This window comes from Asterias amurensis, chromosome 13 (assembly GCF_032118995.1).
Source record: "Asterias amurensis chromosome 13, ASM3211899v1".
NCBI classification, from domain to species: domain Eukaryota; kingdom Metazoa; phylum Echinodermata; class Asteroidea; order Forcipulatida; family Asteriidae; genus Asterias; species Asterias amurensis.
Window position 1 is genome coordinate 105,067 of NC_092660.1, and position 13,321 is coordinate 118,387.

At 40.1% G+C, this 13,321-nt stretch overlaps 1 protein-coding gene across 1 annotated transcript; it reads right to left on the reverse strand.

Moving 5' to 3' along the window:
* Window positions 1-458: 458 nt before the first annotated feature.
* On the reverse strand, window positions 459-13,194 carry LOC139945925 (uncharacterized). Its single transcript, XM_071943442.1, has 14 exons — window positions 12,972-13,194; window positions 11,127-11,262; window positions 10,288-10,702; window positions 9,407-9,574; window positions 8,472-8,559; window positions 7,375-7,558; window positions 6,031-6,261; window positions 5,538-5,627; window positions 4,947-5,030; window positions 4,232-4,341; window positions 3,591-3,741; window positions 3,066-3,139; window positions 2,145-2,249; window positions 459-584 (listed from the first exon to the last, which is right to left on the reverse strand). Exons 1-14 carry the CDS (start codon window positions 13,176-13,178, stop codon window positions 462-464), a joined length of 2,166 nt encoding a protein of 721 aa, XP_071799543.1. The 5' UTR covers window positions 13,179-13,194; the 3' UTR covers window positions 459-461.
* Window positions 13,195-13,321: the final 127 nt, after the last annotated feature.

Consider the following 13,321-nt stretch of genomic DNA (forward strand, 5'->3'; position numbering starts at 1 on the left):
TCAGGGGTCAAAAGAAAGCTTGATTGTGTGCAAACAAATAGCACGTTGTGTTGGGTGCAAATATGCGCCTACAGCAGTGAGGGAATAAACGTTGCGGGCGCAAATTTGCGCCCGCAGCACGCAAAGGGTTAAGCAGTAAATGATTTTCCTTGTAGCAAAATGCTACCAATGTGTACAAGTTGCCACGTAAAAATCACCATTGCTACTCAATACTAGCATTCAGTGTGCACAAATACTGTGCAGTTGAAATATATTGTAGCAAAAGTGCTTGATGAAATTGTTCCTTGTTAAGGACACAAGTATCTTGACTTGGACTCGAACCCAAACGCCACTCTGCTGATCATGACTGCTGTGTCAGCCATGACACTTCCACTTCATCAAATGGTAATTACTCTTACCTTGACAGACACGATGAATGGGAAGACAGTTAAAGATTGCTTGTAATTCTACCTTGTCATGAGTCACTCCAGTCTGTACTCAATCAGGTAAAGAGGAAGTGCTTGGTAGGGGTCAAAGATCACATATTCTTGATAACCACAGGTCATAAGGTCACCTCCACTCAAATTAGAAAGTCTGCCTGGCGTCTGCAGTCAAAGAAATCAATCATAAGAAGAAATTGTTAGTTAGACTAAACTATAAATAACAAAGGTTTGCGGTAACACCATGTAATGATAATCTCTAAACGTGTTGGGGTGGTTCTGAAAAGAACCACTGGTTTCAAATTAGAGTTGAAACCAACGATTCTTTTCAGAACCACCCCAACTTATTTAGAGATTATCATTACATGGTGTTACCACAAACCTTTCCTATCTCAAAATCCACCATGCAAAGTTTCAAATCCTACTAATAAATAATAGTACACTTGCGGGTACAACTGTGTAACATCTCTTTTAAGGGAGTGTTGGCTCTGAAACTTGTCAGTCCCTCCAACAATTAAACAGGGCAGCCAGGTTGGCTAAGTGGTTTCTGTAGGGAGTGTTGGCTCTGAAACTTGTCAGTCCCTCTAACAGTTAAACAGGGCAGCCAGGTTGGCTAAGTGGTTTCTGTAGGGAGTGTTGGCTCTGAAACTTGTCAGTCCCTCTAACAGTTAAACAGGGCAGCCAGGTTGGCTAAGTGGTTTCTGTAGGGAGTGTTGGCTCTGAAACTTGTCAGTCCCTCTAACAGTTAAACAGGGCAGCCAGGTTGGCTAAGTGGTTTCTGTAGGGAGTGTTGGCTCTGAAACTTGTCAGTCCCTCTAACAGTTAAACAGGGCAGCCAGGTTGGCTAAGTGGTTTCTGTAGGGAGTGTTGGCTCTGAAACTTGTCAGTCCCTCTAACAGTTAAACAGGGCAGCCAGGTTGGCTAAGTGGTTTCTGTTTATGCCTTTCTGCTTGAGCTTGGACCGAAGCCTTGCAGGTAGATTGTGTTTTTCAGTCCCTGCCTGACTGCTTGGGTTTTCCTCCCACGTTTAAAACTGGAATTTTTTTATTGTCTTCTCTACAAAAAGTTGGTGTGGTGTTTCCAATGGGATGCTTTGCCGACTATTTAATTTAGATTCAGAAGTGGTGTTTGAAGCTTTGCATGGTGTGGAAAGATAAGAACAAAAATCCTAAGGTCTTTTATGTTACTTAATCTTAATCTGTATTCCATGCAACGAAGACATTACAAATTATCTCAAACCAAATATTGTAGAAGTATAGATTTAAATTCCCTGCAAGCCAAAAAAGAATCTAACATTGTCATTCGAGACAACAAAAGATTCTCAATAATATAATAATAATAATAATGTTAATTATAAAACTAATCATTCCACTTCACACACAAACAAAAAACAACAATGCATCAACTGTTGGTGAGAGGATCTTATGGTAATTGGTTCCAGAGAGTTGGCCAGAACACATTGAACGATCCATCGCCTTTCTGTTTGTTACTCTTTGGGATAGTAAGACAAGTAACCTCCCGGTTCGGTCGTAGGCCTTCCCTAGATGGTATATGAGTGGCAATGCAATCTTTCAGATAGACCGGCGACAGATCATTCAGAGCTTTTTAGATGTAGAGTAGTGTTTTAAACTTGATTCGATAATTTGTCAGTTGGCAGCCAGTGTAGAAAGTTTAACAGAGGAGATGTGGAATGACGAGATGTGGAATATAAGTATAATTTCTTACCACAATGGAATCAAATCCTTCTGGAGGAGCAGTTCTTGTGTTATCTTTCTTGATGACAGACTCGGTCTTACCCAGACCAATGTCAACAAGAAGTAATTTACCAAGCTGTAAAGATGAAGAAAATAAATACATAATATAATAATAACATATTCTGTTATTGCGCATTTTACACTATCCGTATCAATGCACTTTACATTAGTGCCCTGGTCATTGGGCCAATAACATTCATTTAACCTTTTTCAGCTCCCTGGGGAGTATACAGCCTCGAGCTGCCGTGGCGCTCCGAAGGCTTTTTCATACACAATATCAATCTCTACCCTCGCAAAGATATCAACCTCTACCCGCATTCATTTCATTTCATTTCATTCAGTCGATGCGGAGCATGGGATGATGGCCCTCCAAACATGTTGGTCCTCCATTGCTGTACGCAGCTCTTCCCGACGCAGTCCAGAGTCCAGGCACAAGGTGTCCACATAGGTGGTTTGTGGTCTGCCACGGGAACAGCGACCCTGAGTAGGGGCCCAAACCTCTACCCGCGCAGGTACCCATTTATACCCCATGGTACATTCTAATCAACTCATGCTTAGTAATCCTTGGTAGGGATTGAATCATTGGCTGGTAACTACTTTTGCTAGGTAATTTTATATGAGAACAAAACTGGTCAATTAATTCAAGTGATGATTTCATGTTATAAATCTCTCTAAGTCTGATAGTTCCTGGACGTGTGTAGAAACTTATATATGATTTGAGGCATTGCATGGTGAGGTACCAGTAACTATTTGGTTTGCGGTAACAGCGTGTGTGTATTTACTTGCCATGTCTCTACTTGTTCTTAAGAGAACTATTAGAAACTTACTTATATTAACTCATACTGACCAAGATAGGTCGACTAAATTGAAGTGTGATAACAAAGAGACTTACAGCAGAGAAGTGAGCAGCTTTTGATGCATGTTGACTAAAATAAAGACCCACTCCAAACTCTCCATGACTGAAGTCTGTAACAGAATCAAAAGACATTGATAACCATTCACATCAGGAGAAACTTACAGTCAATTTAAAAAGAGAAAGCATCTCAAGAAGTTAAGATACTAATTAACATCTCAAGATGTAAAGATCTTCTTTTGAGTCCATCATCTACTCTTCAAATGTTTGGCCAGGATTAGGCTCATCTCACAGCCTTCTCGTTTGCTGCCATCAGATCTTCAAGGGAAGTATTGCTCCTAAAGGGCTGGGTATCATAGAAGGTGTGGCATAGATTGAGGTGATGTGCAACAATGGTATTAGATGTCCCACCTCCGTGCATAGTCTATTAAGGGAGTTCCACGTTGTAAGATAGTAACACATGTCAAGTAAAATGTGTTCCGGTAATCTAATGACAATGGTCTGTGTTCAGTTGAAAGACTAATCTAACAAATGATCTATATTTAATTGAAACATTTTTCTAACCTTGTTCTGTGAATCCATCCGAGAGTATACGTTGGATCCTTTCTGGATGTTCCAAAGTTCCACAAAGATACATCTTAGTGTGTATTGATGAATCTAATAGATGACTACATCTTGTCTTATACATCTCAACTACTGAGCTACTTACATGGGCCTGTCACGGTAAACAAACAATAAAAGTAATGCACGTAAGACATCAAGAAAACAAAGTTTTTATAGTTTCTTAGATTTATATTTCACATCCAACAGCCCAAGCACCAAGAACATGATAATAACAAACTGTTCAATTGTAAATGTTGGAAAAAAACTGCAAGTGGAAAAATAACCATTCAAACAGCTAGAGATTAACAACAAAATCTGTGTAAATGGGTCTGATTCAATTCGGGATTCAAACTACATCTACAGAGCTCAAAGGCCGTTTCTCACAATGTTTTTTATCATATCAACAGCTCTCCACTGCTTGATACCAACTAAGTTTTTATACTAACAATTATTTTGTGTAATTACCAACAGTGTGCGGTGCCTTTAACCCAAGTGTCTCTGGCATTGTTAGCAGCAGATTGCACCGCATCACTTTGTGTATCCTTACACTATAATATGAATGCTTCTTATCATAACTAAAACACTACTTGCGTTAAGTATACCTTGGTTGTTTGGGAGACAACACACATGCCTGCCATGACAGAGTCATCCATACTTAGTTTAAACTCCTCAGCAACCTGCCAATGGATCTTACTCTCTGCTCTGGAAGAATCTGTTACAAAACAATCAGGCAATTCATCACATAATATCCTATAAAGGCACATGGCAAGCAATTCATAAAAGTTATAGATAAAACTATTAATCAGGTTCCACAGCTAAAAAAAACCCTCAAATTCACAGTTCAAAATCTTGAACACTATACTGCAAGTGTCTATTGTTGTCCAATGTCATCTCTGCAATGGTAAAACATGTACATGTAGCAAACGAACAAAGGAAAAAGTTCAAAGTAAACAAATTACAACCAGGTCAACCAGGGCCAAATTTTATGGCTCTGCTTATCGCCGAATTCTGCGCTTACAATCACCATTCTCCGCTTAGTGTACGAGCGCCAAATTTCTGCACTAGCTGTGCAAACGTAGAATGCCTAGTAACGTTGAGTAAGCATGCGCACAAGCCAAAATTTCCGCTAACCCTTGAAATATGCTTGGCGTAAGCACAGAATTCCCTGCTTCCATAAGTGACGATTCGTTGCTTACGGTAAGCAGAGCCATGAATTTGGGCCCAGATCAGGTATGGAGCATACATGTACTTGAGTATTTCTGTTTATGAGTCATTTGGCAAGAATAATGTAATTTGATACTACTTCTTTGTACATACCAGTCATGCCTAAAGATGACACTTTACTTTCAAGCACTCGTAGTAACATATCAGTATCAACTTCATCATCATCATCATCATCATCTAGGATCAAATCATATCGTTAAAGAATAAATATTCAGTATGCCATTGGTGCCTCATAAGTTGTAGCAAGCTCAATCAATCAATCAATCAATCAATCAATCAATCAATCAATCAATCAATCAATCAATCAATCAATCAATCAATTAATCAATCAATCAATCAATCAATCAATCAATCAATCAATCAACCGCAGAGACAGCAAGGGTCCATCACACCGATCTCCTGAGTCCTTGTCCTACAGCCTTACCACATAAGGTCAATTTTGCTAGGCCAGCCCAGTTGTTGACCCCAGGATGATCTTGGATGGCCTCTGGGTCTCTTTGAGCCAGGAGCTGGTGCTAGGCCTCCCCTGGAGTTGATGGCAATGCGAAGAGCATTAGAGCATTAGAGCATAGCTGTGGTGTTGTCAGCGGAAGAATGCAAAGCTCCATCGATATATATTAAGATGTGATAGTGTTTTACAAAATGTATTTTTTAATATGAGCGATTACAGCCTATAATTTTTACCTTGATTGATAAGGGTGTCATTTCCATTCTCTGCTTTCATCTCAATACCAAGCTTTAAATCGTTCAACTGCTTCTTAAGATACGCTTTCTCTGAAAGACAAATAAGTCTTGGTTAATAGCAACTTAAGTGTCTCAAGATACTGTAATCAGACAATTTGGGTGTTGAGTTATCACCGAGTCTTACCGTAAGAGTGAGTCAGAATCATTATAACACTCACAAGTCTCGGTGAACATTAGACCCTTTATGTACCCATAGGCCCTTTGGCGAATCCACGTCTTCGGTTTGGATTTGGCTTTAGGCTCCGTTCTCTCATCTGAAGCCTTGGGTGCCTACGCAAAGCACGCGCATATGTCAAAACAACCGCAGGGCCCAACTAGCCTAAGCCAAATCTGGAGCCAAAAAAGGGTCGTGGTTTCAAAAAGAGCCATAGTAAGTTCATAATAATTCAAAATAAACAATAATATAAAAAACCCAGCATCTGAGGTTACTCACCTACTTGGAATCTTTCAGTACGCAGTGTTTGAAACTCTTGTGTGAGTGATGTAATGAGATCCTGCTGTGAGCTAACTAGAGCTCTAAGAGATATAACTTCATGTTTTAGTTTCATAGCACAAGCCATCTGAGCCTGGTAGGCGTCTCGACTCTTCTCTGAACATTTATGAAGCTCTAGTTCCATCACCTTAAGATCTAGTTCAGGATCCGTTTCCATCAATATGGTCTGACCTACATCAAAACAACAATTACAAAACATACAGTAATTATAATGATTTGTTCAGACAAAAAGGTAGCAGTCCCGACTGCAAACAAAAGTTAATTTATATGATGTGTTTTGGGAAGAATGAATTGATTGCAATCCACTAGTTTTCAATAAACGCATCCGACAACCTGTCAACATTAATAAGTTATGTTGTGGTTTTTCAGGAATGTTGTGCATATTCATTCAAAGCTTATTCTGATTACAAAAAATAAAATAAAGCAACATTGATTTGGAAAGTCCGGTATTCTATCTAGAAATACTTCTCAAGTGCATGACTGTTGCCTATCAAATAGTCTACTTAACCTGTCCATGAATACTGGTGCTTGCTTGGTGAAGAGGTCTTGTTTAATACCTTGCGAAGAGGTCTTGAATAGCTGTTTAAAACCGGCAGGGTCATGGCTGTGCAATAAAGGACCTCACCTTTGGCTCTGAATTGACTGTCCTGGGTATATGCATAGTGATTGTTTAACAATTACAGTGTGTACGTCGCCTGAAATGGTTAGGCCATGTCATCAGAATGCCAGCCTACAGGCTACCCAACCTGGTCAACTGCAATGACTTCATCACACCACGCCCACACCCACTATCATTACACCCACTATTGCGCTGGAAGGCTCAAGTCCAGGAAGATGTTCAAATTCCACTTCATGTGGCAGAGCATTTAGCTACAAATAGACTTGAATTAGCCTTTTTGAGATATGGTGGGCACAGTGCTACCATACTATAATGTTTGGGTAAATTTGTCTGTATACACCCAAACCAAACAGTACACTCCTATCACGTCCACCATACCTAAGATATGGTGGGCACAGTGCTACCATACTATAATGTTTGGGTAAATTTGTCTGTATACACCCAAACCAAACAGTACACTCCTATCACGTACCCCATACCTAAGATATGGTGGGCACAGTGCTACCATACTATAAGGTTTGGGTAAATTTGTCTGTATACACCCAAACCAAACAGTACACTCCTATCACGTCCACCATACCTCAAAAAGGTTTAAGGGGACGGTTATCCAAGGAGGCCAAGGGACACCTTGTCCTAAGCAGCTAAGTAAAAGTAAGATTGATTACCTGAGAATGGAGGAAGATAACACATGAGGGTACAGTTTGTCCAGTTATCAGCTAGATCAGAGAACTTGCTATTGAGTACGATATCATCATTGAATCCATAATGACCAAAGAAATCCACAGCAGAATGATCAGCATAGACGACAAATGCATCGTACAATCCAACTAGTGAAGGGTCCTTCAGGTTCTACAGTTAGAAATGAATATCACAGAAGATACTGTAAATGGAACAGAATGTTTAACAGAATGATCAGCGTAGATGACAAACGTATCAAACAATCCAACTAGTGAAGGGTCCTTTACAGTTAAAAACATAGTCAAGTTAACATGAATATCACAGAAGATACTGATTAACTTTAAGCTTATCTCATAATATGTGCTAACTCACTAACAGTCATCCAGTATATAACAATATCTGGCAGTCTATGAGAAATAACCACATCAATTCACTATGAGCAAGCTCGAGTGCGGGCAGTTAGTCGGCTACTGACCAGCAACATACATGCGCAGTGACACACTCACTTAAAAGACTGGTTTGAAAGTCTAGTCAACCATCGGTACCACAGTATTCGTTCAACACTCCATTGCCTTCCACATTTTCGCTAAATTGTGTCAGTAGTTCCCCTCTGCGCTTAACACATGTTAGAATTTAACGGGCCACTGGGACCACTAGAGAAACCATGGTCTCGAGGCTGGTTCCAAATGGTTGACCACAGTTGTCAACCAATGGTCGCATAGCCTGGGTTCGAGTCAAAATGGTCAACCTTTAGTTAACCATTGTGCAATTGAGGGAGGGAGGGTTAAGCGTACAGGCTCTCAAAATTTCAGGGGATGGAAGTTCTCTTCTCTAAAGCACGGCCCAATTTCATAGAGCTGCTTAAGCACAACATTCTAGCTCAGCACAATAAAGTTATGCTTACCAGATTAAGGTAACCAGTCAATCTACCATGTCACCTGTACAATTTGTGACTGGTATCCCGCTCATTACTGCTAAGCAGAACTTTTTTAAGCAATATCATCTGATGAAGAAGCTCTATGATATTGGGCCCTTGACTCTACATATTATCTGTTGCAACCTAAACCAGCCTTGTTGTACATACCTGAAGTAGATATTTGCCGATACCTAATTTCCTGAAGCGTTTCCTGACGGCCAGAAGATCCAGCTGAAGAATCCTCTCACCAGGACGACTGAGAGAATAAATAAATTGAATTGAGATATTGATACAATCATGAGTAGAAGGTATGGTCCAAAGAGTTATATATAAGAAGTAGAGGGCCAACTGGTGATGCTGCGAGCACAAACGCGACAAGACCGCAAGGAGACACGCGCCCCATTTTGTAAGATGAATGTTTTTTCGCTCGTTGAATATGAAATAGGCCTACACGTCGGTGTGTGGAAGATAAATACAAGCTATGCGATGTTGTTTTTCTGGGCTGTGTATAGGCTGTTGCTTTTGACAGAACTTACAGACACTCGACATCAACTTAAATGTAAACTAAAGATACAATATTAGGGCTAAGTCATTCTTTCCTTGACAGTCAGTATCTAACCTTTTAAAAAGGCAAAGAAAAATTGAACAAATTCAAAGTGGTAAGTTGGGCAGCCAACTGTCAATTCTAAAAATAACAATATTAATTAACCATTTTTATGTAGCCCATAACACATAGTAATTAAACATGCCCCTATGCGCTGTAGAGAAAAAAACAACAGAATACAAGATGTACTAGGTATCAAACAAAAATGCATGAATTAAATGTTAAATAAGTGCGTCTTCAAAGTAATCTAACACTTCACAATGGAATCAATGTTTTTTTAAGTGTGCCGGGAGGTTGTCCATTAAGTTGAGGCAGTGTGAGCAAAGTTGCTTCCATCTTGGTCAAAACTGGTGTGAACAACGAACAATTTTTTCTTATTAGAAGGAAGATTTCTTAAAGGTGTGTACAATGGTAACAGCTCTATCAAATAAGGAGGCGCAAAATTCTCAAAACATTTGTATGCCAAGAACAACATTTTGAATGAGAATCTAATACTCACATTGTAGATTTTTCCCATGTTGTACAAGCAATCAATCTTGATTCAATACCGATTGCTAATGATGGATCATCACCCTGAGATAAAGCTACTTTCCTCCTCTCTCGACGTTGCCTGACAATCTTTAAGAATTCCTCTTGTCCTTCAGTGAAATCATCTTCATCCTCATCACTGAAAATAAATAAGGGAAATAAACTTTTAGTAATAAAATTAAAGTCTGTAATCTTCCAACATTTACACTGTCTGTATCACTCACCACATGGAATAGCCTTAACTGTCTATGCACCCAAGTCAGGAGGTGCCACACCAACATGGTCAAATGGGGATTGTGAACCGACTCAGACACCTGCAAATGTGGGGAGAAGCAGACTATGAACCATCTCCTGTGTTGTCGACAGCTCAATTCACCCGTCACAGCCAATGACCATTCCGCTGCAAACGACGCTGCCATCCTGTGTGCTGCCATCCTGTGTGTGTGCGGACCACTGGAGGGACACCATATAGAACAGGAAGGAAACGATGAAGAATCACTTGATTCTGATTGGTCGATCCATAGCAACTAGGAGTATGATATAAACTTATATCGCGCGGTCCATGTCACACCCTGCGTTGTGTGTGTTCTATACTGCATAGTGCGCTTTTATAAGCTATACACAAAACGTACAGCTTCTAAGATGTTAATGTTAATTAACACAAGTGGCGCAACTGGAACGCTTGCGACAAATAATGATCGCCACATGCGTTGCTTGAAGGTAAATTGTGAAATACGGAAAATTTGGCGCGTCTGCGTCTCATATCCAACTCAGCCTTCGGCCTCGTTGGATATGGGATGCTATATTTTTCCGTATTCCATTCGCGCTTCTGTGACAACTTAACATACCAACCTTTCTGATTCATTTTCACTGTCTGTATCACTGAATACATCTGCAAAGATTCCCTTTTTCTCCCCTTCATCTTTGGCTGCCAATGCATCATTGGTAACTCCCTGCACTTCATCTTGGGCTGCTGAAGTCTCCTTTGCTACCCACTCATCAATGTGCTTCTCTCCTGAAGTGTTTTGTCTATCCACATCACTTTCTTCCTTTGCAGTTTTCTCTTTGGTAGAGTCCAAGTTATTTGCACTTTTCTGACAGTTTGATGGAATGTGTGTTTGACCTTTACCCTCTGCTTCATTGTCAACTTGATCAAGGTCAGGGGTCATTGTATTCTCTGTGAGGACATCTGTTCCTTCGGATCCATTGCTCTTGTTCGCATTCTGGTCTATCTTCTTTCGGGAATACACAAGTTCTTCTGCAACATCTACAAACAGTTCAAATTATAATTTTTGTGTTTAACTATTTTAGTACGACTTTCAATGTTTGATGCATCTTGGTGGAATGGCCTCAAACTGGTTCAAGTCAGAACCCCAGAATGATATTCCATTTTATTCATAGTGACTTGGGCACCATAGCCCATGCTGTTAGGGAAAAACAACAATATAAAGACCATGAAAGTAAAAGAAGTTAGCATTAGGAGGTAAGAACTTCTGAGCCTCATAAAGACAACAAATCACATGAAAGCACTTATCGTGATGCCTGAAATTCCAACTGGCATTTTGTGGAGATGTCAGGTCCAAGAAGGTGAAAGTCGGATACCTTAGGTTAAGTTGACAGAATGGATCAAAATGCATCACCTCTGGAGCAAGACAGAGACAGCAACATTAGTGAAGCTGAATGTAAATTACCTGTTGCATCCCTGATGAGTAGCAGAGTCTTTGCCCATTTACCACACACAGTAAAATACAAGACTTCAGGTGTTATATCTGGTAAGCATACATCATACAGTGCAATGATACCATGGAGTAACTCCTGATTAGGTATCTGGAACAAAAAAATAAATCAAGACTATAAACATACATTGTTTTGACATTGTTCTACCACTGAATATGAATATAGTTGACAAAAGAAACTTGAACATGTGTAAACATGCCTCCAGATCATGAATATGGAGGTCTTCAATGTTCAAGCATCATCAAGAGTTGGTCCTATTTCTACCTTCATGGTCCTATTGACAATAATGGCCGTGGATCGGAAGCCTTGTGCAGTTGTGTACGTACTTAAGTAGGTTTTAAGCCTTAAATAAAAGTGCATATAAATAGTTTCTTGCTAGGTAGAAGTAACTTCGACTTAAAGGCAGTGGACACTATAGATAATTGTCGAAGAATAGCCTTCATAGTTGGTGTATCTCAACATATACATAAAATAACCAACCTGTGAAAATTTGAGCTCAATCGGTCATGAAACTTGCGAGATATGAATGAAAGAAAAAAAAACCCATTGTCACACGAAGGTACGTGTGTGCGTTTAGATGGTTGATTTCGAGACCTCAAGTTCTAAATCTGAGGTCTCAAAATCACATTTTGTGGAAAATTACTTCTTTCTCGAAAACTATGGCACTTCAGAGGGTGCCGTTTCTCACAATGTTTTATACCATCAACCTCTCCCTATTACTTGTCACCAAGAAAGGTTTTATGCTAATAATTATTTTGAGTAATTACCAATAGTGTCCACTGCCTTTAAGAAAAGCTGAGAACGTAATTTTTTTTAAATTGTATCACAATTAATACTGGAAAGTTTTTTGGACCAGAGGAAGTGTGCACCCCCATCTCCTCTATAGACTAAAGTCTAATGTCTCCTTCTTCCTCCATCATGTCTGTATATGGTCCTACCTTAAAGCCATTGGACCCTTTCGGTAAACAGTGTTGTCAAAGGCCCACACTTTGTGTACCACAACTTCTATATCAAATAACAAACCTGTGAAAATTTAGGCTCAATCGGTCATCGGAGTCAGGAAAAAACAACGGAAAAACCCACCCTTGTTTCCGCGCGTTTCGCCGTGTCATGACATGTGTTTTAAATAAATCCGTAATTCTCGTTAACGAGAATTTATATTGTTTTGCTGTTTTCTCAAAAATCAAAGCATTTCATGGAATAATATTTCAAGAGAAGTCTTTCACCGTTGCCTTCTGTAAATCCTGTAAGTTATTTGTAAATCTGTGAACTTTTTTATTTTTGTCTGAACCGAAAGGGTCCAATGGCTTTAAAGCAAGGGAAACAAGGGTGGGTTTTTCCGTTGTTTTCTCCCGACTTCGATGACCGATTGAGCCTAAATTTTCACAGGTTTGTTATTTGATATAGAAGTTGTGGTACACAAAGTGTGGGCCTTGGACAACACTGTTTACCGAAAGGGTCCAATGGCTTTAAGCATATGCTTTAAGTAAAGCAGAAAAGGAACAAGAAATTTCTGAGCCAGACTTTAAAAAAACTGTGAAGCTAGCTAGCTGTGCCAAACCATTGCCAAAAAAGTGACCATGGGATGGGCATGGCCATGGCACACACACTGTGATCGTCTATGGTAGGTCAGAGGTGGAGCTATCCCTATGGCCCAATAAATTGGTCCAAAAATACTACTAGGCCTACTAGGAATTTAAAAAAAGATACGGAGCGGATTGAACCAATGGGGTTGTGTATGGTCATGGTATGGTGGAGTCACACTTCACCAAACTTATTCACACGTAAAAATGCCATACCCCTGGAATAACGTTGACCGACTTAAATTTCGTGCTCTTGAACAGCCGCCGAAACTCGAGTATCACAGGAACACATTTGACTGTCAGCTGCCCTACATGACCCTCGTGGATACCTCCTAAATCAGCTTCAACCAGTTTCGAATTAGACTTCTTTTTGACGAAACCAACAGGCGGGAGCCGAGTGCAAATGTTTTCAACAGACGACATGACAGTTACATTAGAAGAAGAGGCCATGTTGTTTTTTCGGTGTGCAGGGGGGGGGGGGCGGGGGTGCGCCGAAAGCTCGCGCGCTCACTTACTTCAGTCTTGAGTCAAGCCGTCACGGGAATAGAAGGGCCCGCTAACTACAG

Coding starts and splice junctions, on each gene's coding strand:
- LOC139945925 (XM_071943442.1), bottom strand. CDS start 13,178: ATGTCGTCTGTTGAAAACATTTGCACTCGGCTCCCGCCTGTTGGTTTC. Junction 5,628..6,030: donor TACTGAAAGATTCCAAGTAG/GTGAGTAACCTC, acceptor TTTGTCTTTCAG/AGAAAGCGTATCTTAAGAAG. Junction 4,342..4,946: donor GTCATCTTTAGGCATGACTG/GTATGTACAAAG, acceptor GTTTTGTAACAG/ATTCTTCCAGAGCAGAGAGT.